Source organism: Lissotriton helveticus, chromosome 5_1 (genome assembly GCF_964261635.1).
Source record: "Lissotriton helveticus chromosome 5_1, aLisHel1.1, whole genome shotgun sequence".
Lineage (NCBI taxonomy): Eukaryota > Metazoa > Chordata > Amphibia > Caudata > Salamandridae > Lissotriton > Lissotriton helveticus.
The window spans coordinates 1,212,680,523-1,212,707,683 of NC_136065.1; the positions used below are offsets into that span (position 1 = coordinate 1,212,680,523).

General features: G+C 44.5%; 1 protein-coding gene across 2 annotated transcripts in view; it reads right to left on the minus strand.

The window, feature by feature from the left end:
- TIAL1 (TIA1 cytotoxic granule associated RNA binding protein like 1) overlaps nt 1-27,161 on the minus strand; it is a 666,746-nt gene that overhangs the window by 525,493 nt on the left and 114,092 nt on the right. For both annotated transcript variants that reach the window (XM_078643920.1, XM_078643921.1), the window contains exon 2: nt 14,647-14,743. In XM_078643920.1, the coding sequence (XP_078500046.1) occupies nt 14,647-14,743 (97 nt within the window). The remainder of the gene's footprint in view (nt 1-14,646; nt 14,744-27,161) is intronic.

Sequence of the window (27,161 nt, forward strand, 5' to 3'; positions counted from 1 at the left end):
TGTGTGTGTGAGTGTGTGTGTGTTTGTGTGTGTGTGGCTGTGTGTGTGTGGGTGCAAATGCAATAGGTCTCGCATTTGCGAGCGATTAAGCTATTGGCAATGTAAATGACAATGCCATTTATTTATCCGTTTTCAAAACCAACACATAAATAAAAATGTTGTCATTTGCCAATAGCTCGAACTTTTGCAAAGGCGAGACTGCACTCTCATGCACCACCCCTGAACCTCCATTTTGTGTATCTGTGCCCATATGACACACAATACTTTCCATATTCATTCAGAGCATACACAAGAGAGCCTACAATGGGTAAATTAGAGCCTATAATGGGTAGCTCAGAGACTAGAGCTGGAGTGCGTCAGCACAAAGAATCACTAGTGCTCGAAGCCGACCAGCCACTCTGCTAAGCAATAAACGAGTGATACAGTCAACATTTAGACTGAAGACAATCTTTGTCTATAGATGCCGATGAGGATGATCCCACTTGTCCTGTAATTTTTAGGTCGAAGGGTTTGCCAAAGACATCTTGGGAACTATCAGAAGGTGTCCCTGTGAGTGCATTCTGACTGTTGTTTACCATTGACTTTGTGGTTTGTAACTCACATTTTCAGGCTTTATTTGTTTTAGGTTGTACAGGTTCAGTTCCTCCCTCTAAAGGAACAAAGCCTTTTCACACTATCGCTCCTTATATTTTTCCACAAGTGCTCCTTTCTGTAGGCAGATCTGTGAATCGTTTTTTTATGTTGTAACATCTGCTGTGCATACAAAGACGGAGGCCCGCATGTTAGTGGGACTCCCAAGATCCCAATCTGTTGCACGAGTGCTTTTGAAGCTGCATTGGTTGCCGATCGAAGCCCGTATTCAGTTCAAGGTGCTGTGCATTGCACACAAAATCCTGAGACAGCAATCTGGCCTGCTGAAGTCCTATTTGCCCAGGCGCACCTTGGGCTCCGCACACCACGGTTTGGTCTGTGTCCCTCGAGTGAGGAGGGCAAGGACGGGGGGGGTCGCTCTTTCTGTTTCATGGCAGCCAAGCTTTGGAATTCTCTGCCAGTTAGCATTCGATCGACCCCCAATCTTTTGCCATTTCGGAAATCATTAAAACATGGTTGTTCTCCACTCTGTAATCTCCCGTGTTTGTAGGCCCCCCTGTTCTCGCTGCCGGTTCTGGTTGCGCTGGGACGCTTCGTCGCTGGGGCAGCCATGCGCATTAAAAATCTTGTGCGTGTGTGTGTATGTGTATATATATATATATATATATATATATATATATATATATATATATATATATATATATATACACATATACACACACACACACACACACACACGTCAGGCTCTACTTTCAGAGGGAGCTTGGTATTTACTTTCTTTCTTGGACTTCAAAGTGAAAGGATCTATGCAGCAATCATGCTGTATACTGGGGGTAGAGGAAAGGTTGTTTTTTAGCACACAGGAACATTCAGATGAATTCTGCAAGTATTTCAGAACATATCAGAATCAGCACATTTTTTGTTAATTCTGAAGTGCGTTGGAAACAAATACTTTAATATGAGCACAACAAATCAATACACTATATGATGCCATTTCCACACTATCGTTTGTGCGCTGTATAGTTGTATTAGTAAAACTGAATGTCTGTTCAATTGAAAATAAGTTGTCTGTAATAGTAGTGAGCTCCCATACCATGCATACTCCACTCTATGCCACTGCACTCTGCACCACACCACTCTACGCCTCTACTCAATTCCAATACACTCTACACCCCTCCAGTCTAGGCCACTCTATTCTGCACAACTCCACTCTGCAACACTGCCCTCTACAACACTTTATGCCATTCCTCTACACAACTCTACGCTACTGCACTCCACACCACTCTACCCTCCCCCACTACACTCTATGCCACTTCACTCTACTCTGAAGCAATCTACTCTCCGCCACTCTACACCACTGCAGCCTATGCCACAGGCCCGTACACCAATGCACTCTATGACACCTCTATTCTGCACTACTACACTCTGAACTACTGCACTCTGAAACACTCTACTCTATGGCACTCTATTCTGCACCACTGCACTCTACAATGCACCACTTTAATCTAAGCCACTGCATTTTACGATGCTGAATTGTACACAGCTGACTTCTATGCTGCTGCACTCCACGCCTCCATCTTCGAAACCACTCTATGCCACTACTCTGCAACACTGAACTCTACGCCACTATACTCTGCACGATTGCATTCTATGCCACTGTCCTCTACTCTGAAGCACTCCACTCTACGGCACTGTACTCTACTCTGCACCACTGCGCTCTATGTCACTCTACTGCACTCTAATCTAATATGCCGCTGCATTCTACGACGCTGAATTATATGCCACTGCACTCTAAACCACTTTATTCTGCAACACTCTACTCCAATGCACTCTACCTCAGTCACTCTACCCTACGCTGCTCTACTGTATGCCATGCGACTCCACTCTATGCCACTCCAATACACGAAACTATGCCACTCCACAACACTACTCCAACACACTCTACTCTTCAACATTCAACTCTACGACACTCCACAACACTCTTCTACTCCACTAACTTTTAGCTATGCTGAACAGTAGCCACGCTGGTGTACAACATGGCTAAAACACATTGGCAAAAGCCAATAGCTCTTGCATAGGCGAGACCTACTGGCATCACCAAAGCTTGCTCTGCCTTTCTAACGTTTCTACTTAGAAATGCAGGTGCATTTGTGAAATTCACACAAATGACCACATATCTTTTCATAGCAAAATCTGCCCAGCAAACTTGAAATGTCTCATTCACATTTTGCAAATAATTGATTAACCAGCCTTTAGCAAGCATATCTATATTAAACGAATATACCATGCATACGTACTACCCATCAGCCAACAATGCACATAATTGCCACTGTACCCAACCGTAAAACGACAAGTGGGGGTACAGGAAAGTTCACTATTCCATCCACAATGTCTTATTTATATTCAATTTGGCAGTAGAAGTTTCATGCAGGAAGCTGCCACTTTGACAATGAAGACTCTCAATAAAGGAAGGTAACAAACATTTGCAATGCAATAGGTCTCGCATTTGCTAAATTTTAAGCTATTGGCATTGTAAATGACGATGCCTTTTATTTATGTTTTCAAAACCAACACATAGATAAAAGGTTTGTGATTTACAATGCCAGTAGCTCAAAGTCTCGCAAGGGCAAGACCTATTGCATTGCAAATGCTTATTGAGAGAGTTGCTGATTAGTCTTCCTGCAACTACCATTTGGTGGATGACAGGAGTGTGGGATACAACTCAGGTTTCAGTGTCACGGTGTGAAGTGACCCTTCACAACCCTTTGTTTCTCTTCCTGATCACTATTAGGGTTGGTTATTGGTAGTTACGTGCAAATGGCTCACACCTCTTTGTGCCTTTGATGATCCTGCTGTGAAGAGCATCACTCAAGACAAAGGATGAGTCGGATGGACACCCAGAGAAGGACACATGAAAAGGAAACTGCACCAAACTGGTTCTGAAAAGGCAGACAGAGAATCCACATTCTATGTTTAAATGTGGGAGCTAACCAACTTGTTCTAATTTCAAATTCTCTTAAAGCATGGTATGGGACACTGACTACTTAATGGTCAACCAGAGTGACGTTTGCCTGACAGCCAGCTTCACAAAGGTGAGGAAACATCATCCTGGAGTCCAATCTGGAGGAAACACTGTCTAACAGGTCCTGGAAACCCATGCAGTCCAGCCTGAGCAAAGGGGAAGGAGCAAGCCTACCCTGCAGGAGGAGACTGATGAAAGGAGCTAGAAGCAGCTGACCCCCTGCAAGGGCCCAGGCACCAGAGACTAGTTGTCAATGTGACTGGGTTTATCAATATTGCAGACCAGTTCCATGGAAACTCAGAGGCCCACAGCACTTTAAAAGCATGCTTGAGCAGCCTCCAGAGTCATACCCATCAATAGTATGGCATTTGATGAAGTGTACCTGATTGATTGGCCTGACTGAAGCTGCGATCAACATTTGCCCTGTAGCATCCAGTGCCGTATGCAGTCCTGGACAGTGTGCCCACAGCAGTCACCTGTGTGCCTGGTGGGTGCAGCCGCCCAAAGAGTGAAGACTGCAAACCTGCAGTGCCCACCAAAGATAACCCCAAGTCAGTAGCTATCCCGCTGCTGACCCGCAAGGGTGCCAGGTGGCCTTCAGAGTCAAGATCTGCTCTGAAGATTAAGGCTATTGCCTCATGCTCTCGGTGCAGAACATGCGCTTGGCAACTGAGGTGTTGAAAACCCCAGTGCCCAATAGGACTAGTGCCTGCCAGTGTGCCCCAAACAGTACAGGTACTGAAGTACTTCATCATTGCCAGAGGCTGTCTGGAGAAAACGACTAAAGAACATCTTTCTCCCTGGAGGCCCCAGCATAATTGCCAACGTACTTACCATAGGACTCAAATTTCCCTGCCGCCACCATCCAAAGTCTGACCTCACAAATTGCAGTCTACCCTTCTGAGCAGGACCGATATGAGCCATTCGTTTGGCGTTGCTCACCACGGTAAACCCTCTTAAAGTAGAAGGCCCATTGCAGCTTGACGCCACCACATAGGAAGAATGGGTGAGACACCACGCGGGCTGTCTAGCCATCCAAAAATGACTGTCTGCTAAGAGAGGTAAGGGAGCCTTGCAACTGAGTTAGCGACTATGCTGGGTTGGAGGACGGGTGTTGTGGTGCTTGCCACAGGCTTGGAGCGTGGTGGGGCATGCAAGGTGATCGGTATTGGCACGGTGGGGTTGATTCCAGATGGTTGGTGCAGGCGGGTTGCGGTGAAGTGTGGGGGGTTTGGCGGGGGTGAGGCGAAGGGCTGAGGGCGGGGTGCAGCTTGAGAGGGAGGTTGGTGCCGGGGATGCTTGATGATTTTCTGAGTTGCGGAGGGGTCAATGGGGCCTGCTAGGCAATGGTAGGCCATGGCGGGACCGAGTGGGTAGAGGTGGTGCTTTGCGCGGACCGGACCGGTATTGGAGCGGATCAATTTGCGGTGATACTGCGCAGATGATTTGGTGTCATTGACTGAGGGATATCTCAAGTCGTGTTTAGGTTAGAAGACGGCTTGCAAAAGGTTTGTGAAAACCCCATAAACTTATAAGAATGTGTGTTCACCATCTTTTGGTGGTGCCCACCACCTGAAACCCTTGCATCTTTTCAATTTGTAAAAATATTCATTCTTAAAATTCTGTCATGCTCACGTTATTTTCAGTGTGAGTAAATCAATTAATGCATTATTACCTTTTTGGGATAATTTGGACTTGTTCATCCCGGAAGTAAGTAAGAAAACAGATTTATGAATCGGGTCACATGGCATGCAGGAGTGCACCCCAAAAGGTGACTTGTAGGTACTAATTGAAGCCAGGTTAAAACATGGAGGCATATCCGCAGCCGTGTACCCTCAATCTACACCCTAAATCAAGTTACAATATTAAATAACAAGCTGTTTCTACAGCTAAAAAAGCAAAACTGCAGGAATTGCCTTTTTGCGACATGCACCCAAATTCTAGAATCAAATGCCAGAGGACTTAAGAAGCAACCCTAACACACTTACCTTCCACAAAAAGCTCCGTGAGTGCGTATTCACAGGAAGCGGGCGGCACAACAGCTACTCGTGCACACATACATTTCTTAAGTGCTGAGGACATCCCGAGCTGAGCATGCATGCTGGCAACCTTGCCTGGGACATGGGCGGGGCATGGAGCGCGCGGCAAGAAGTATCCATGGCTCCCATGAGCTGAGGGAGCCCCGCGTGATGCAGCCAGCGTGAAGGAGCCCACCCCGCAGAGAGAAGTCCGGCAGGAGCCCACCCCGCCTTCGTGAATGCCGCTTCAAGATTTCAGGCGGGGCTCCTGTGAGCATGACGGAGCCCCGCGTGTTGCTGCACCAGTGAGTGGGGGAGACATGGGAAGCCAGCCAGGAAGCAGCGCAGAGTCCCCACAAGAGCCGGTGAGTGGGGTTGAACGGGAGGCATGCAGCAGACAAAGGGTGCAGCGGAGTGAAATTGCATGACTTGCGAGGACGGAAGGGGGACAGGAGATGTGCACACAGTGTATCTGTACGCGCGCGTTCACATTTCCAGTACGTCCTGCGCGTGCCTTCTGAAGCAAGTTAATAACAATAGATCTCGCTGGCGACAGCACTTTCGCGCAGCGGTCGCCAGACGAGACCTAAAAATAAATGGTCTTTTGGAAAAAAAACTCCAATAAGCACTATATAGAATAATTAAAGTTGACTCAAGAAAAAGAATGATTAATGGGTTTCAATCTGGAAGCCTTGATGCTAAATAATTTCAGAGACTGAATCTAATAATTTAGAAAGTTCAATACAAGAGGCTACAGTAGCATATCAATCGCAGGTGGTAGAATATCTTCAACTAGATGAACCTACTGATATCCATGTGATTAACTTGGGGGAAGTGCGGGTGCTTCAGAAAAAAACATCACTCAGATGTGGGACGACATCTGTTTGAGCTTGATGTGCAACTCTAACAAGGCTGAACATCACAGATTAAAGAGGATACAAGACACTGTCATCTCGGACACAAAAACACAAAAAAACACAATTAAACTCTACTTATCAGTCAAAGGGCATATCCAGAAACAGTTATTGGACATTCTCCAAGGAGACTTTTCTCATCCATGAGTAGCCTGCCAAAGCCCTTACCGAACTCATTAAAAGTGATAGAGAGTCTAAGTGTTAGGTCTTTATTGCGTGGACAGTTTTACAGCACCCAGGTGTTAAGATCATTAGGTCAAATGTCAAGAGTCTTAGATTTCCTCTCAGGTGACACAGCAGGGGGCCCTCTTTGAGCTTTGGAAAGGAAGCTTGCACTACCAGACTCTCGAAGGAGAGAAATACAAGGTCTCTGATTCTTGATTCAGCACAAAAGTATGTCGCTTATGCCAAGTCTCGCTCATGTGGACTGTGACCCTCAAGGAGTGGAAAATGCCACCTGTAGCTTGTTTTCCACATAGAATCTATGCAGAGAGATGGATGTTGGACTCCACTGTGAGGACTGCCAGCAGCCCTCTTAATAACTGCTGAAAAACAATGTACCTGCTCTGCAGAGGCCGGGCCCTCCTGAACAGGAAATTCGACCTCCGAGAGTGTATGAAGGCCACTGGCATTTTGTAAACAAGCTGACAACTCCTTGGTGGACTATATACGTTCCAGACTGTTGTCATCTTTCATTCGGCAAACAGAGTCAGTATGTCTATGACCCAAAAAAATTGCTTTAAAAAAAGATTGCACCACTTGGAATTCCTTTTTTTGGAAATAAGCACCCATGTTTGTCTTTCTCAAGCCCAGAATCTGTTGTGCTTCAGAAACGGTGCCAGAATAATCATCATAAAATGCCATCTGAATTGAAGAAGATGGGCCAGGAATAGCTCTTGGGGCCACATTTATGGTAGGCAGCACCACTGAGTTCCAAGAAAGCCCGAAACAGTATAATGTAACCAACACCATAGGCACCATGACTGCTGCTGAAGGCACATTAAAAGCGGCTATGGATAACATGGCCTCCAAGGGGTTTTCTTATCCTGGGCGATGGCGGGCTGATTTGATGTCCTAGACAGGGGTCCCACAAGCCTCTATGCCACTGCTCGGCAGGGGCAGAGGAAACCACAAAGCACAGGGTCATTCTATCTTTTGGCCATGCCGGACCAGGACCTAGGGCTGCCAGAAGCATTCCCCTTCCTCTGGCTTGAAGTCAAGCTGGAGTAGGGGAGCCCCCTACTACTCCTGTGAAAAGGCAACACTGCGCCACAGCAGGACTCACCAAAGGTGAATAGTGACCTCCACGTAGTCTCTGGAGCCATCCAGATTCATACAAAAAAAGTCCAGCAGAGGCTCTAACTTCTCTCTGCAAAGTGTCAGTTTCACTGAGCTCCAACATGGTACGTGGTCAAGAAAAAAGGAACGCAGTCCAGAGCGGCAACAAAAAGCAGCAGGATAAGTGCGCATCTAGCTCTGTGCCTTAAGAACTATTTTAAAGTAAAATGTCTTTGCGTTACAAAGGAAAGTCGTAGTATCTTATGTACAAGGCTTATTGCATAGGGGCTTTTGACTGGGCCAATTATCGTCCAATCTCGCTGCTTCCTCTTTGTGCACAGATTCTCGAAAAGCACATCAATCAAGAACTTTCTGCATTTCTGGAGATGAAGAACTTGCTCACCCCTCCCAATCTGGGTTCCTGCTGGAACACAGCACTGATACTAAACTGCTAGGTGTGACCAAGTAACTCCGGCAGGAGATGAATAGAGGCGGAACAGCTGTTCTCATCCTTCTGGACTTGAGCATCTCATTCAATACTGTGTCCCATCGAGTGGTCCTCCAGAGGTTATCGGATTTTGGTATTGGAGGGCTTGCTCTCTCTCGTTTCTAATCTTTCCTGGAAGATTGTTCTTTTCAAGTCATTGTGAATCCAAACGAATCAGCTGTTCACATGCTACCTCAAGGAGTCCCTTAGGGCTCCTCTTTGAGCTCCACGCTCTTCAATATATATATCTCCCCTCTGGCGGAACAAAGTTTGTCACTTTATTCCAATGCAGAGGATATGCACATTGTGGTATCCTTGTCTGCGAAGGACAATCTAAGCTCATAGCATCTCGTTCCTTGCTTAACTGAGTTTGCAAACTGGATGAGGAATAACTGCTTGAAATTAAACGAAAGTAAGAAAAAAGTCCTAATGCTGGGCAACTGACCTCCATTTTGGGGTTCCCGTTGCTAGCCACAGGAACTGGGCTTGTGTAAAATTCCCAGACAGGCGATAAAAGATCTGGGCTTCTGGTTGTACGATATATTTACTATGGATCAGCAAATCATCAAGGAGGCAGCCTACTGTTTTGGCCTGTTCAGATGTGAAAGGAAAATGTTATGGCTCTTGCCTTCCTCAACTCAAAGTACGATTGTGTAGGCTTTAGGCACATTCTGATTAGATTATGGCAAAGCTCTATACCTGGGTGCTAGTAATTCTCAGTCAAAGCGGCTTCAGACTGTCCAAAATGCAGTCATTTGCCCCATATACCAAATTGCAAAATTTGCATCGGTCTACCATCATCTCCAACAAATGCATTGGCTTCCGTTAGCCAACTGTATTAATCAATCGGTGTGTACCGTTAGCCAACTGTATTCAATTAATGGCGTTCTGCTATGTGCATAGAGATCTACATTACACTGGTCCACTATATTGACCTTTATTCTCCTATAGGAGAGCTCTGCTCCAGCAATTACAATCTTGCCGATGTTACCAAAATTAGACAGGCAAGACAGGGAGGGCACTTGTTCGCCTTTCTTGGACCAAAGCTATGAAACTCCCTTACTCTAAAACTCTGCATACGAAACTCTCAGGTGATGTCTACAAAGCTGCTGAAGACCTGGCTTTAAAAGTTTTCTACTCTGTTACGTCTTCTGTTTATGCTAGAGCTGGGAAAACCAGCTGGGGTAGCCATTCACTCTATAAATCTGAATAGACTGGAATTGAATAGAATTAGGCCAAATTACTTCTCTATGTTTCCCTTGGGCATCATAGATTACACTTTCAGAGCCTAGCTGAAAAGAAAGGATTGGGGAAACTGATAAAGACAACGTAGTGTGGAATTCAGAAATCAAGATATTCAGATGATGTTCACTTTCAATGAGCGGACCTCATTCAAAAAGAGAAAGAAAGGTTTATAAACATTGCAAATGTATGCAACTCATTTATCACTATAGTAGAGACTCCTACAAAAAAAACTTCCATCACCATAACAGACAAACCCTGCAATAGTTTAAACTGATTCTGCTCAAGAGAAAAGTAGTACACAGAACTATGATCGATATAACACAAGTATGTTGCCTGGCAAGGATTGCCAGAACCATCAACAAGGGAAGGAATGATGGATTTGAAGTGACTCCTTCAACCAGTAGTTTGGTTTCTTAGCGAAGAAAACTGCAATAATGTTACTGGGAGCCCATTAATACAATAATTGAAGGAACCCTACAAGAGAAAAAAAGATTTAAACTAAAAGTAGTTTGGAATTGAAAACGGTTATCATCCAGATATATCATTCAAGTCTTTAAAATGTGGTATAACTGCGAAACGTGTCAGTTGTAGCTGTATATATGATAGCTTAGTTAACACTATTACAACTCTAATAATCGATTATGCAAATATGATGCATAAGACACTATTTTGAGATAAACTATGAATAAAAGGAAAATTTTCCCTAAGTTTGTCCTATGTACCTTCGCCTTAATGAGCAGATTTATTTCATGTTTAAATGCATGGCTGGCTGGTGTTAGAAGTGTTGGTACTAGATCAGGGGTCAGTACAGCTACCGCTGAGTAGCTCACCTGTGTGCAGCCCAGCTTAATAAACGAGAAAGCTTTTGCCTGGTTGAATAAATATACATATTACAAAATTGAAATTCTACAACACTAATATTAGTAGCTCTCTAAGTATATCATTGAACATAAGCAGCTCCCAGTCTAGAAAAGGTTGGAGACCCCTTTACTAGACTTCGAATCTCTGCTACCCAAACTCATTTATCTATGTAATGATTTGAATTGTAGATTGGTGTTCAACTGTTTGCAAAGCTTAACACCAGGGAACCAAACCAGCACTCAAGGAGCTGTACAAAAGCATAATCCAATGTGGACACTCAAATTTCCATGAACATGTGCTATCAAAGTAGCCCCAGAATTTTCTTAAACATAATTTTATCAGACCGTGTAGTCTTTCCATTCAAGTCATCCCAAAAATGTTGGAGAACTTATCATGAGGTATCTTAAGTAAAAGCCATATTGATCATGTGATCACAGAACGATAACTAGGTAAAAGGTGGGGCGAAGTGAGGCAAGATATAAGTGTTTCTGAGGTATAACTGAAAGGTTTAAGGGACATGGATGAATTTCTTGCTACTTTCTTTGAAAATCTAACATCCTACTCCTCAATCTAGCAGGATCAGAGAAGAAAGATGAGTAGAACGAGAGGCACTTACCGCAGAGAAGCATAGCCAAGGACTTTCAAGTAAATCATTACACCTTCTGTTTCTAACAACTCCTGTGTAATACAGCTTAATTTTACATTCAACAAGGTTATTTAACATACATAGATCTTAACATGCTTTTGAGTAATCCATTAGACAATACGGGTTAAGCACTACCCTGCATGAAGTTGAGAACAAATCCAAATCCACTTTTCCATGTTTGATGCAGGAGAATCTATCTGAGAGTGCATGTAACACGAGATACAAACAACATCTAATGAGCATATGGGAAACAAACATGTAGATTTTACAAATAGTAAGTTTTGTTTCCTTTCTTTTTTTTTTTGTTCATGACAACTTCAAGATAGTGGTGCTAAGGCACAAAACATACCTCGATGGCCAGCAATTCCCTATGGTATACTGAGCAATAGTTATCCGATACATTTAATTTCGGGAGTGGCAAACATTCTAATGTAGGATGGATTTAACGCTGCAATGAAACTGAAGGCTGCAGGGTAGCATGTGTTTGCAGGATGGTTTTTAGTGGCATCAAGCTGTGATAGTATAAGGGTCTGACTATGCAAATGGATTATTTTTTTCTGGAAGATCAATCGAAAGCTAGTGGATTAGTGAGCACTGTGGACTAAATCACAAAAATCTGAGAAAAGCAAGAAGTGTTGGTTAGCCTTCACATTCTGTGTTATTAATCATTGCATTATAGCCTGAATTGTTCTATTATCTGATGAAATTCCATTATAAGTGAAGCACTTGAAATGTGCATGAAAAGGTGGTTAGTCCCTTGGCACAGTTTTTGCTGACTAAGGTGTGTGAGGACATTCTGTACATGTGTTGCATGTTATAGACCAGACAGGATGTGAATAGATTAAGATATTGTGCAAGTAGGCGGACATGTATAGTTCGATAAATTATGAAAAGACGTCCATGATGAAGCACTGAAAGGCCACTAGTGAATTGCAAAGACAGAATGCCATTGTCAGACACTCAATGTCAATGCTTGGTTTTAAAAGCAGTCTCCAAATTGGTCGTCGGCATACATACAGACCAGATTATAAGCACCTCGGTGATCCAGTTTAGTGTATATAAAAATGGCCAGTAGATGGTGAATAAGATAAAGTACTGTAGTGTCCAATGTAACCAATTTAAGAACTATGGTCTTCTTTGTTGCTACAAAGAATAGGGTACAAGCCAGTGCTTAATTTGTGTGAATATTTGCCAGTGCTCGACACAAGCACCTTCTTCGAACCACTGGCAGATATTTGTCCACCACATGGTGTCACTGTGTGAATATTATTTTAAGCAGGATTCTTTAAAGGCAATTTTATATTTTTTTAAATCAAAGAAATAGATATTTCTGTCACTGGTAGCAGTAGACCTTCAAGAAATATTTTAGGCCCTGGCACTTAATTTTTTTGCAAAATTAAGCACCGAATTCCCAGCTGGATAAATTAAGAGTGTCCATAGAACTGGATTGGCTATGAAGAATAAATATTTACATGCAATATCTCTTTCTTTGTCAGGAGGATGAGGACAGTCACAGGACTAATGCAGCAAAGAAATACTAATGAAGAAGTTTAGCTTCAATGAGACAATACAGCATCTTTAAAATGTTCATAGTTAACCAATGTGGCCTGCAGCAAGAAGTTTAACTCCTGGATAAATTAGCTCATGTATCCAATCTGAAAATCCTATGAATCCCACCAATTACTGTGAAAGAGGCACTCAGAGCATTAATCCTACACGTCCTACATTCCAAAGTCTTAGAACCCGAAAGTACATTCAGATGGGAGATGTATAAAGTACACCAGGAATGAAAATATCAGTGGATGAACTGTGCTAGTACTCCTGAGAAGTCACATACATCTGTAATAAGAGCAGCACTAAAGCCAGAGACTTAAAATGCAGAGATGGAAAAGTGCTCATTTTACAGTGATCTTTGTTGTGCCACCCAAGACAGGAAAGGCGTGCTCCAGGGATCAAGAAAGAGCAGCGGGTGATGGATCACGGGGCTTCACTGTAGGACCCCGAAAATTGAGGTTTAAACATGCTGACAAGATCTTCACACTCACAAATCCACAGTGAGTGATGTTCTGTAAGGCAAAAAATCCAAGAATAGTTATAAGGAAGAGGACAATGATTCAAAGGGCCGCTTGGCAGCTAGAGTTAACTGCGAGAACACCTGACCATTTTCCTCTTGTTGCCTGCATGGGATAGACTGCACCTTTGTAATATTACTTCAAGTTTTAGCTAGTTCTGTTAGTTTCATTGCACTCGCCAACAATCCCTCTCCCCTGCCTTTCCTTCCTCCTCTCTCCATCTCGTCGGGGTGGAGGGCTGTAGGTATATAATGTTGAGTTCATTTTGATCAAATGTTTGAGAAATGATCTCTGGGTGTGGGTCACTATTACACAATACATAGTACTTTAATTTGAGTTTTGAGGCCCTGCAGGCTAAGAAGTACCTATAATGCGTTTTTACTTATCCAACAGACCAACAGAAAAGTGTAGTGTTGGCTGCATTCTGGTTGAGGGAAGGGCCTACTACTCCTCAGGGTTACAACCTGATAGTTTATGGAGACACAAGCTTCCCATAAACCACTCTCTAAACTTATTCATGCATGGTGTGAAATTGACAATGATTCTCAACCACTGCCTAGGATATATCAACTGATATGCCTTTTATGTTTTCAGAGTCAGACAATTTACGTTGGTCTTCACATGTGTGCTCACAAATGCATTACACTGCAGTGGATTTCTTCTGGTGCATGGTGTGAAACACCACATGTGGCACTCCATTCTAATAGCAACACCCTACTGTAATGGTTTGTTGTTGTTTTTATAAAAAGCTTTTCATGTTTTTTTACTATATTTATTCCAGCCTTGAAAAAGCCCCAGACATACGTGCCAAGACAGGGTGAAACATTTTGGCTTTCTTGCTGCTCGCTCTCTGAAGGAAAAAGTACCAAAGAAAAGTAAAAGGAACAGAAACAACACTCCAAATGGAAACAAATACTCTTTATTTTCACTGTATAAACTTTACCATTGTGTGAACTAATGAGATTGTGATTAACAAAGAACAATAATGAAGTGTTTAGCCAAATAACCCTAAATGGTCTAAGAAACTGAGCATAATAACCCAAGATGATAAGCTCTCTGCCACCTATACCAAGGTTAAACTTTACATATTCAGGGGAAGCGTGACACACAGAGTGAACTAAAGAACTAAGCTGTGAAAACAGCAAATTTAGGACATTCCCAATTAGAATGTTAAAACGCAAACTTGCCATGAATCTTCTATAATGTTACTACAAAATTCTGTTTACAAGTAACTGCTCACAGCCTATGCGCTATAATTCCAATTGCCATATTCAAAGGTCACATACTTCAACTTTCTAAGGAACAGAAACAGTACAAATTAACAGAATCCGTTTACCTGATTCAGATGATTAGTTTGCGTGTAAGTGCAAACTCCCTCTTTTATGCTATTTTTTGCCTGAAAACATTTATTGCCGTAAGACCCTCAAGGGCTTCATCACCACCATTTGAAATGACGAACAGTGTGTGAATTTTAAAAGGAGCTACAGTGTCAATATACCATACAGGCCTTACCTCCGTTATCATTTTGCAGCTTTTACATGGCCCAATTTGACTGAATAACTGGAGAATAAGCACTTCTGTCACATCTCTGGAGAGGTTACCTACATACCTGCAAAAGGCAAAAAAAAATTGGTTTGGTTTTTTTTCACAATAGTTAATTTGCTTTCATAAACAAGGCTGTGTATAAACCGTTTAAAATGAACAGTTACAAGGAAACATTGTCCAGAATAACCAGTTTTCTGTTAGAAAGATCAATATTTTCAAATGAAATACAGTGATCATTATTTGAGACCCTACCACACTTCCTATAAAAACCAGCCACTTTGAACAAAGTAAAATGCTGTTCATTACACAGATTAAAGTAGGAATCCAGCACTCACCCAGCCCGATTCTGTGGTCACTGGTCTGGATTTCGAGGGGCAATTGATGCCTGACACCACCTAGGACAACTGATGGGCAGCTCACACAATTGACAACACACCGATCAGCCTATGCCGCACTCCGAAACATACGGGGAAGAGTCAAGATGGCAGCTGGCAAGATGCACTGGGGAGATGTTAGAGGCAGCGACCCACTTTGCCCCAACTGACAGGTGAGGATCAGTGAAGGGGTGGCCCCTCAATTGCACAGGCTTAGCCATGTAACCCACCCACTCTAACAACAGATACATGCTGCCACCCAGGACTCTGACCTCGGTGGCAGGACGCAGGGGGAACAACATGGCCCAGTCTTCTAGCTCTGAGCAGCGATTGCAACAGAAGACAGAAATTGAGATGGTCTGACCAGACCAAATGACCATCTCAGGTCTGCTGGTGCAGCTGATAGAGACACCCTTCCACCCCAGTCTGCTGCTTGTCATTTTAGCTTGCCTCCAGCAAATCTAAGAGGAAGAATAGATTATGCAAAGTGACCACTCATCCTCCTACATCCGAAGAGATGTTCAAATCATTTTTCCTTCTTCCACAACACAAAAGATGCGACTTTAACCCCTTTGACGCTCATGACGAGCTCAGCTCGTCATGAGTTACGCCTCTCGTACGCTCATGACGAGCTGAGCTCGTCATGAACCGCGGGTTTTTTAAAAGAGCCGCGCACAGCGGAAAAACGCTTAGCGCGCATGCGGTTAATATAACAACATCCTTTGTAAACAGGCAAACACTGCAATACAGAGGAGGTCCACGAAGTCCTTCACCAAGGCGCGATACCCTGGGCCTTGATGTGGAGGCTGCAGGACAGTCCCGATCAGGCCATAAGAGGGACCTTCCACCCACGCACCCAGAATGGCAGACAGTGTGACGTGGACGTCACACCAGGCTGCCAAGTGAAGAGGAGATTCAGGCAAGCCAATGGAGACGACTCGAACATCTACGGAAAGCTGCAGTACACAAAGAGTAAACATTAGGTACTCAAAAGCAGAAAAGCGACTTTGAGTCGCACAGCTAAATATTAAGCTAGATCCAATTGCCAGGGCTGGTAGTGCGATGACCTGCTTACTCACCTGGGAACAGTGAAGAGAGCACCTTCAACACTAGCTAGTGAATACTTCTTTACTCAGCCTTCGGGCATTCAGACCCTCGTTTGTTAACTTAGTTTACCTGCAGTATAGAAATATAGAAGGGAGGTTTGAGAATGCAGTGGTTGTGTTTTACGTTTCTGGGAATTGTCTGGCAGGAGGGGATTTAGGGAGGGTAATGCTTCAAAGGCTTGAAGGAAGAGGGGAGATTAACAACACCAACTAGTTATTGTTTTAGACCCTACATGATAGAGTGAGAGGATGCAGAAGGCGGGGGACCCCATGACAGTAGAGGTACACAGTGAAAATTAGTACAATCTCATACAATGACTGAGGTCCAATGCCCCTACCAAGAGCACTGACATATTACGGGAGATATATACTCTGGGGCACAGATGTACTCTGTATTCATTAATCACACTTCCTAGAGCCACAACAGACACACCAAAGTATTAGGCGCTTTCCAGTGTAGTTCTATTTGTGTGCTTTTAGGAAGATAGCTGGGGTGGCCATTCTTCTCGCCCATAACTTGGGATTTTTAGTACAAGTTAACAGGAGAGTTGAGGAGGCATGATGTGTGGCGCTCAGGGCCTACCCAGTGGCATTAGCATAGATTTTCACTCCTAATCAGGATGAAAGAGATCTATGGGACACTGTCCACATTTGGGGGGGGAGGTGACATCGCAAAATGATCATTCAAGTGAACACAAAAACACAGAACTTCATTGCAAATTATGTCAACTCTGGCTGTCAGGATATAGCTGTGTGTTCAGGACCAGCCCAGATAGGTTTCTACTGGGGGTTGGTAGACAGAAGGCAAACAGGAGAATACCACTGCATCTTCTAGGTTTAGGGAGCAGAGCACAGGTTGGGGAAAAAGTGTTGTTATGTTATCTGCACGCCGCACTGCGCTTTGCGCTCTAACTGGCGCGCTGCTATTTTTAACTTACCTATTTTCTATTTGAGTTTTATTTAGTTGTTTTTCCCCTGCTTTTAATCGGGAATCATTTTCTCCCCCTTACTCGCACTCTAATCTGCTTCCACCGCTGTTCGGCGGGTCCGGTTCCTGGGGTGGGGAACTTTCGGCGCCATCTTAGAGTGGTGTGGACTTTCAGTGGGCGCCATTTGCGAGCGGTCTAGCGCAACGGATGACCAGAGGGACGCCTATTTAAAGCTCCCTTTACCGCGCAGCGGGCGTGCCTTCGCTGTGCCTGAGTCGTGCCAGAGTCCTGCCCATCTGCGCCCGTCAGCACTAAGGAAGCGCGGGTCGCGGCTGGACTCTAGGACAGGACACCATGACTCTGCCTATTATTAGGTATCAAAGGGATGCTCTGCTGGCATCCGGGATCGGATTATATATTGTGATCTCCCGCCTGTGGACCCGTTATGTGGCCATTATCGTTGTAGTTGTGGCGGTTGGACATTAGACACCCTTATTCACCTTCCCTTATTCAATCGTTGGAGTTTCCTTCTCCACATAAAAGAAAGGCAGGACTGCGTGATCTGAATATCTGGAGTCTAAATGTTAGATCACTGGTAAAGCACTATCAGGAGATATATGAGCTTCTTAAAGAGGACTCTCCTGACGTGCTTTTCCTGACCGAAACCTGGTTGCAGGATTCAGATTCTTCTATACTTAATTTGGCCTTCCCTCCAGATTATTCTATCTTCACCCTTAATCGTGTTACTGGGGGGGGGGGGGGGGATTGCCATGGCCATTAAGATTTGCTATCCGTGTGAGTGGAAGGTCGTTAAACTCCCAGGATGTGAAAGTGCTCTTTTTAAAATATCGTTCAGCCATCACTTTACCCTCTCTGGCCTGCTAATTTACCGCCCACCGGGCTGCGATTCTGCTTTCAGGGCTGCTCTCCCGGATCTTATTAGCACAGAGGCACTAGGATGTGCTAACTTCAATGTTATCGGAGACCTTAATCTTCATCTTGATTGCCCGTCCTCGCCCTCTATTAGAAGCTTCTTGGCTGATCTAGAGGCCTTGCAGCTCTCCCAGTTGATCACCTCTCCCACTCAGAGATGGTCACACACTTGACCCTTTTTTTACGAACTTAGAGGGAGTCAGGGCTCTTTGTCCCACCCAGATGGTCTGGACAGACCATATGTTGGTGAAAATGATATGCCCCATGTCTGAACCTCCTTTTATACCTCACGACAGATTAGTTCTTAGACAACACTGGAATAAACTAAGACTGGAGGACTTTTACCAACTGCTGGAGGAGGCACCACCAGGCCCTTTCACTGATGTTGACCACGGATATGACTCCTTTTGTGAGTGGATCTCCCGTGCCCTTGACTCCTTGATCCCCTTGGTATGGTCCAAGTGTCGTCTGAAAGAGCCTAGCCCATGGTATGATAGCTCCTTAGCGTCCCTCAAAAGAGCCTGTAGACAGGCTGAGAGATTATGGAGGAAATCGTTCGATCCTGAATTGAAGGCTTGCTACCTTGCTAAAACTAAAATCTACCATAGGGCGGTGTGTAGAACACGAGCAGCCTTTTATGCCCATGAGTTTCAGAACAGTTCGAACCCTTCGAAACTCATTTTTAAGGTGCTAAAGGATCTGATGGCTAAGAGGACAGCGGCGGTGGAAATATGTTCGGACTCCCATTGTGAGGGTCTGGCCTCCTTTTTCCGCGAGAAAGTACAAGCCATCTATCGTACTTTCGACGGGCTCTTTAATTCCAGAGCGGGTCAGCTGCATTTTGGGAGGCAGTGAGTGTCTTACTATCCTGCCCCCCCTATCTATGGAGGCCTTCGACTCTCTTAGCCTCAAAATCAAGTCAGGATCTCCGGCAGATCCGTTGAAACCGGCCCAGCTTAAGAATATGTCGGCGCTATGTCGCACTCCGGTGCTTTCTTTGATCAATATGTCACTTTCTTCTGGGGTAGTTCCCATCAGATGGAAGCAGGCTGTAGTCACACCTATTTTGAAGAAGACCCCCTTAAACCTGAGAACTACCGCCCTATCTCCTTACTTCCTTGGGCTACGAAAGTCGCTGAGGCCCATGTGAACGCCATTCTTGCAGACCATCTAACTAGGGCTAACATTCTTGACCCTACTCAGAATGGGTTCCGTGCGGGCCATAGTACGGAGACGGCACTACTTTCCATGGTCGAACATCTGCGTTCTGTGCTTGATGCGGGTCGGACGGCGGCACTACTGTTATTAGATCTTAGTGCCGCGTTCGACACGGTCTCGCACGGGATCCTGCTTCAGCGACTTGAGGAAGTGGGTGTCACGGGCTCCGCCCTATGCTGGTTTCCATCTTTTCTTGCTGATAGATCTGGGGGTCCCACAGGGCTCATCGTCGAGTCCAACTCTATTTAATCTTTACGTGAGGCCACTGGCTGCGGTCGTCAAGCAATGGGGCCTGACGATGGTTTCATATGCAGATGACACGCAGCTGGCGGTCACGTTGAGTGGGGACTCAGACATGGAGGCTCCCAGATTTTGTGACTGTTTACGGGCAGTGGCTACCTGAATTCCAACTGTCTCCAGTTAAACACCAAGAAGACTGAGATTATGTTAGTCGGCAAGCAGGCGGCACTGTGGGGTGACAAGTGGTGGCCTTCTGAACTAGGTGTGACCCCCTCTCCAGCATCGGAGATAAAAAATCTAGGGGTTTGGCTCGACCCGACCCTCGGCTTCATCTGTCATACCAAGAAGGTGGCGGCTTCTTGCTATGGCATTATTAGAGAACGTAGGCCTATCCTTAAATTTTTTGATGCATCCACCAGGCAACTGGTGGTTCAAGCATCAGTGCTGTCTCAGCTGGATTATGCCAGCTCGCTGCTGGCTGGGATTAATCAGTCAGAACTCACCAGGCTGCAGCGAGCTCAAAACGCTGCAGCCAGAGTGGTGATAGGTCTGCCAAGGCGATGCTCGGTTTCCAAATCTTTGCATTCTCTCCATTGGCTTCCCGTACACCAGAGGATCACATTCAAGGTTCTCTGCCTTGCATTTAAAATCCTCAAGGGTACGTCTCCCCAAATTATGGAGAATCTGCTGATACCGTAATTTCCTCCGCGAACCCTCAGATCATTGGGTCAGAATTTGGCAGTGGTTCCGCGTTTCAGACTAAGCAGAGCTGGTGGCCGCTCATTTCGAGTGCTAGCGGCAAATTGGTGGAATTCCCTTCCCCCGCATATCCGGGCTATTGATGACCTTCTTCAGTTTAGACGGGCCATCAAGACCATTTTATTTGTTTAGCTTTCATGATGGGTCCTATGGCCTTCTTGATTCTCTTTGGTGTTGTGTTTGCCTTGTCAAAGCGCCAGGACGCCCCTTCGCTGAGGCAGCTGTGCGCGGTATAAGTAAAAATAACATAACATAACATAGCTCCTCACCAATACCATCATCTTCACAAGGACCCACATTATCTGAAAACAACTCGGGAGCTCCTCTTTATTATACAAATTTATAGCCCACACCAGCTACCATTGGTACTGGTGTGAGGAGGGACCTAATGATGAAGCATGCCACCAAAGGGTGTGTTACGGTTCTCGTCCTTAATAAAATAATTTTTTTGTGAGTACAGGTATACATTTTACTAAATAACCACATGCACCTCCTTGTGTTTGTGTGTGTTTAGGGAGCAGTACGTGTTTGGTTTGTTCATTCGCTCCATTTAGACCACCCTCTTTGTAGTTGAGCTTATATAGCGCACAGCTACCCGCAGTGGGTTTCCCGGCGCTTGCTTAGGGAACCCTTCCTGGTATTCCCCTGTGAGATAGAAGGGTATCCACAAGGTGAAAGTCAGGCATCCCGCCGCGAGGGGCCGTTGTGGAGATTAAGCAAGCTATTGCCCAGAGTCGCAGAGTGTGAACCCGTGAGTCGAGGAGGCACCGGGGCGAGAATTATCGAGTCCGTGGAATTTTTAGCCCAAGACCCCGCCAAGGCGGAGAATTGAACCCTGGTCCAGGACCGATCTCAGCTTCCGGGTCTGCTGCCTCTAACCCCTGAGCCACACTTCTCAACTTGTGTTGTGATTATAGAACTATGTTACCAGGGAACCTTAGGAATTAAAGTCAGCATAACCAAATCCATGACAGTTAGAAGTACACTGGATTCGGATATACTCGACTCTGTCCAAGTCTACTCCATTGCACTGGACTAGGGACTCACTTACTTACCTGAAAATTGTACTGACGCCCACACTAATGGATATAAGGGAAGCCAACATGAAACTTATTTAATACATGCTGCAGGTTGAGCTAATGAGAAGGAAGCGCCCTCAACTGTTATCGGTGACCCAAATAAAGGCGCCTAAAGTGTGTATCCTCACAAAGGTTAGGTATGTGATTCATGAAATTGCCCCTGGGATTCCATAGAGGATTTCTTGTCCAGATTCAAGAGTATCAGAACAGATTTCTCTGGCTAGAGAAAAGAGACTACTCTGTGTCTCTGAATCAGTCTGTGGGGGAGTGGGGGTGTGGGGGAGGGATGACCATGCCTGAGCTAGCCAAATATCATTAAATAGCTCTTGCTTTGCTACTCGTATGAATGAACCTGCCTGGGAACCATCAAGGTGTGCAGTATGACATACCACACAGAACAAGGGCCTACTTTGGGAGGTGCAGATGCTGGCATAGTGTCAGAGGGACATTGTATATCTATCCTGTTACAAGAGCAACCCTGAGAGAGTGAAACCAACACTACAAATGGTGTAACCAGAACTTTTCTCCCACTTCCTTCATCTACCCATAACAAGGTAAGACCACCTTAACCCCAAGCCTTTGTTACGAGGAGGGAGTTTGGTTACAAGGTTCTACATGACCTCTCATGAAGGGAAAGCAAACTTGGACTTCAAATTGTATGAGAAAGAAAGACATTGAAACACACAACTACCCCACATGAAACTGCAACCATTAATGAAGGACAGAGCTACTAGGAGCCTCTCTAATTAACCAAACTAAAAATTATCAAATATCCCAACTGGAAGGAAACGCACCCTCACTATGCTTATAAAACGAAAGACATGTTTTAAGCTAAAATATCAGGCAGAGAGGGGATTAGGGATTCCTTTGGAAATGGAACAATTGGAGGAAATATTGGTTAGAGCCAACAATTTCACCACCACACAGGTGTAAAGAAGACATAAAATAAAATATCACAGGAAGAACTACACTCGGACAAGCCACCATGCTATTGATTGCTCGAGGGGAGGTGAATGTACGGAGGGTCTGCAGAGAGGACACTCCCATCTACATTCTTTGTTACTGTCTCTGTATTGCTTCCTTTTGGGAGGCAACCTTCTGATAATCAGAGAAGCCACAGGGTCAGTTGTGTTAAGAGCACAGTAGGATTGCGTCACATATACTGCTTGCAGTTTAACAGTGATCCTGACAAGGTGGGTGAAAGCTGTTAGAAATGGGGTCTCTAGTTGGCAGTGGCTTGCACCCTTGTCCAGGTAGGGACCCTTCCTTCTAGTCAGGATAAGGAAATAACATGCGAGATAACCCCTGCTTACCCCCTTAGCACGAGCGGTCAGGTTTATCACAGAGGCAATCTGTAAAGTATTTGTGCATAACACATAGTAACAGCGAAGACACCACCACACCAGTTTAGAAAAATAACCAATCTTTATCGAAGCAAAACAAGACCAAAACGACAGAAATCTAACATACATAAGTCAAGATATCACTTTTAAAAAGGGTTAAATCAGTACAGTTCATAGAAAACTATGATGTGTCACTTTTTGATGCAAAGTACCTGGATGAGTCAAAAACCAAAGATGAAAACATGAGCAGGGGAGGTGAGGAGCTGGAAAACACAGCAATGCATTGGTTCCTTACTCTCGGGGAAGGTGATGCGTCGGTTTCCTTGCTCCCAGGGGAGGTGATATGTCGGTTCATTACTGCTACGCAGGAGAGGTGATACATCAGCTCCTTACTGTGAGAGGAGGCGATGAGTCAGTTTCTTACTGCGAGGGGAGGAGATACATTGAAATCCAGCTACGCGTCCTCGGTTCCTTACTGCAGGGCTTCGTTGATGAAGACTTGACGCACAGGTGCGATGCATGAGAAAATCCAGGCACTGAGTTGATTTCCGCAGACAGGTGAAGCGTCAATTCTTCCGGAGTCAGTGCAGTGGTCTATGACTCCAGAAACTCAGTGCACTGAACTTTGCTTGATGCGGTTTCCTCGGCCACTGGCAGGCGTTGCGGCGATTTCTTCGACTGCAAAGCAGTGGTGTGTAGAAACTGCCCAGCAAGGCGGAGCTGCGCCCAAAAAACAGGCGCTGGAAGGGCAATGCGTGGATTTTCAGCAGTAGAAGCAGCAAAACAACCTCTAAGGGCCCAGAACTGGAACAAGGCAGGTCGGAACTTCCAGCAGTGGAGATCAGGGATGCTGCATGTGAAGTCTTGGATGGCCCTGAGAGTTCTTAAGAGAAGGCAAGCACACAAGTCCTTAGAGAAACTTCCCAATTAGCAGCATACACAGCGAAGTCCAGTCCTTTTCTATCCAAAGCAGAAGCAGCATCAGCAGGGCAACCCAGCAAATCAAAACACATCAAAGGGGCTGTACTCCTCACAGTTGTTCTCCTTGGCAGACGTTCCTCTTGATCCAGAAGTGTTCTAAAAATCTAGGGTTTTAGGTCCAATACTTAAACCCCTTTTTGCCTTTGAAGTAGGCATACTTCAAAGAGAAGTCTTTGTTGTTTACAAGTTCCTGCCTTGCTGGGCCTTGGCTCCAGAAACACTCCTAGGGGGTGGAGACAGCATTGCGAGGCACAGCCCTATTCAGGTGTCAGTAGCAACTCCCCTCATAACTCTAGCTCAGGAAGACCCACCAGTCTGGTGATGGCTCATCAGGATGTGCAGGACACACCTCAGCTCCCTTTGTGTGACTGTCTAGAGTGAAGGCACAAACCGCCCAGTCAGTGTATACAAGACGTGGATTCCACAGGAAGACGGAGACACAGTATGTTAAAGCAAGAACAACCCCGCCCCTTTCTAAAAGTGGCATTTTCAAACAAACTATTTAAAAAACAACTTTACTAAAAGATTTTTTTTTTTTAATTCTGAGCTCAGGGTGCCCAAACTCCGATTATTTCTCTCTTCCCAATTGAAAGTTACACTTGTAAAATGTTAAAAGGCAGCTCAAATGATAACCTATAGGATAGAGACAGGCATTGCAATAGTGAAAAACTAAATTGGTAGTATTTCACTATCAGGACATGTAAAACACACCTGCACATGTCCTACCTTTAAAATACACTGCACCCTGCCCATGGGGCTAACTTGGGCCTACCTTAGGGGTTCCTTACATGTAAAGGGGTGTATAGGCATGGCAAGTGGGTGCAATTGCCAGGTCGCCATAGCAGTTTAAAACTGCACTCTAAGACACAGCAATGGCAGGCCTGAAACACACTTACAGGGCTACTCATGTGAAAGGCATAGCCAGTGCTACAGACCCACCAGTAGCATTTGATATCTAGGCCCTGGGCGCACACAGTGCACGTTACGAGCGACTTGACAGTGAATCAAATAAACCAAATAAACCAATCATGGCTAATGAGTAACGATCATAATTTACACATGGCGCACTTGCACTTTAGCACTGATTAGTAGTGGTAAGGTGCCCAGAGTACCTACCCCAACAAAAACTAAGTTCAGCACACAGTTGAGAAATGCATGCGATCGAGGCAAAAAAGACAGGGGAAACCACGCCAAGGGTACCAGTTCTAACAGCTATACTCCGACTGAAGGATGCAAGATGGAAAAGCATTTCGTAGCTCCTGGAGATGGGCCAGAGAAGGTGGAGCATGCTACTTTCTTATCTTGCCAAGGACCTTCTGGTGCTCCACTGTTTGCATTCTGGAACATTGAGTTATGGGTGTGCTCAAGGTGGGGGATTGGCAACTATCTACTAGCTTAGTTGACATACAATGTGAAGAGTAGCTATATGGCTTCAAATCAGAGGAGTCCTGGTTAATGATACGGCGATTAGTAAATCACCGATTGCTGTTTTCTGCCTGGAGAGCATTTAGACGAGGTGACAGAGAAACAGTATTTTCTGCACTGCATAGTTGTGCCCAGTACTACATGACCGAGTTAGATATAAGAACTTCAAAGATATAGTTATGTTGGATAGTCTCTTTATTTTATTGCTGGCTCTTGTTCGATATAAAAGGTTCATTGCCATGACACAGTTTTTTGCAATTAGAGGGTGGCTTTAAAACAAAAATCAGGATAGATGTAAGTATTGACTAAGGTATCCAGAAATGCAGAACTAACTGAACACCATAAAGCAACACTGCATTTCTTCCAATATTCTTGTGTTTGCTAAATCATTAGGCATTTGCCACAGGCCTATCATCTGTCACAGCAAAAACATTTTGGTGAAAACTGTAAAATGATCACTTGCTGCTTCATATCAGTTTTAGGGGGAAAACCCCAATGATACTAATGCAGTGGTCTATGCGTAACTCCTATTTACTGAGGTAGGCCTGCCAAACGCCTCACTGGGATTATTAAATCCACATAGCAGCACAACTGAAGCAAAGATAAACACTATTTGAAATAAATATGAAAAATCATCACCACCCCCACCTTTGGGCAATGAGCCCTTCAACATCGATGATAAACTCATTTCAGAATTAGAAATAAAGTAACACTGATTTTGATAATTCTCTATCTTACGTGACTCCCAGAAGCTATACCAATCTCTCAGAAAACACATGGAAATCCACAAAATTGAGGGCATTAAGCAAGAACTTTAAAACCTCATTATCTAAATCACATTTTCAGCAGTAATGGACTAGCCCTGTTGGCTTCTACGTCTTGACCATAGCACTCTTATATTTACAGTCAGTACTTGATGCATGGCAATGTTCTCTTGATATATTTGATATTACTGGTTATTTGTTCTATATGTATGAAGTTCTGTTCTACTCTTCTTGGGATGCTGCCTGCGCTATATGGGAGATATGAAATTAAAAAAAAGTGAAAAACCTATCAGGGGTGCATAGTTACAACTGCCACTTTCCCTCAGCTGGAGGTAAAAATGCAATGGCAATCTATTTCCTCTGCAAACATCTTCCTTTCCAATCACTGTGTGGAACCTCTGTGGTAGCCTCAAAGCCTTCAGAAGAAACAGTGTAGCAGATTCCACCCATGCAAAGTCAAACATGTACAGGTCTTTGTTTGATAGAAACAAATGAAGAGAAAGAAAATGGAGTGACAAACATGCCCACGAAATATGTAATGGCAAAGATAGTAGATTTGCTGCTTGATTCAGGCGTGCACATACCATTCAACCATTGAAGCTCTTGGCTTTACCTATGCTTGTTTGTGCACAGGGAGCAAGTACAGACAAAACCACAGAAAACGGGTTCTGCACAAACAGGTTTGCTTTCGTTTCTGTAGTATCCATTATTTAAACAAGGCTGATAACTTTCTCTCCACGTGTTGCAGCATGCCCCAACCCAAACGGATTGGCATTGTTGAATGTAAAAACAATATGCACATAGGAAACAGTATAACATGGTGGGCATCTTGGAGCTATCGGCAAATGACGCAGCAGAGATTTGGAGTGAGCACTTAAAATGGATGTTAAAAAAAAAAACCTCATATTTTACTGCAGTATCCAATTATCAAGTGCTTTTGTCAGCGCTCTATCCAAGCACTGCAGGCAAGAGCGGGGTGCACAAAGAGGCAAGATAAGTGCTGAAAAAAGTAACAGAAGTGCAGAAGTGCAAGAGAGGTGAAGAAAGAGGCAAGAGGGTTGCAGAAAGAAGCAAGAGATGTACAGAAAGAAGGAAGAGAAGTGCACAAAGAAGCAACAGGGGTGCAGAAAGAGGCCAGAGGGGTGCAGAAAGAGGCAACAAAGGTGCAGAAGGAAGCAAGAGAACTGCAGAAAGAAGCAACTGAGGTACTCTATGAGCACCTCATTCCATTAAGCACAATAGACCTTTTCATAAATATTAATCACATAGGATTCAATGCATCTTTACTACAACTCTGGAATTCTTCTAAAGCGCATCAGTCCTCTTAAAAT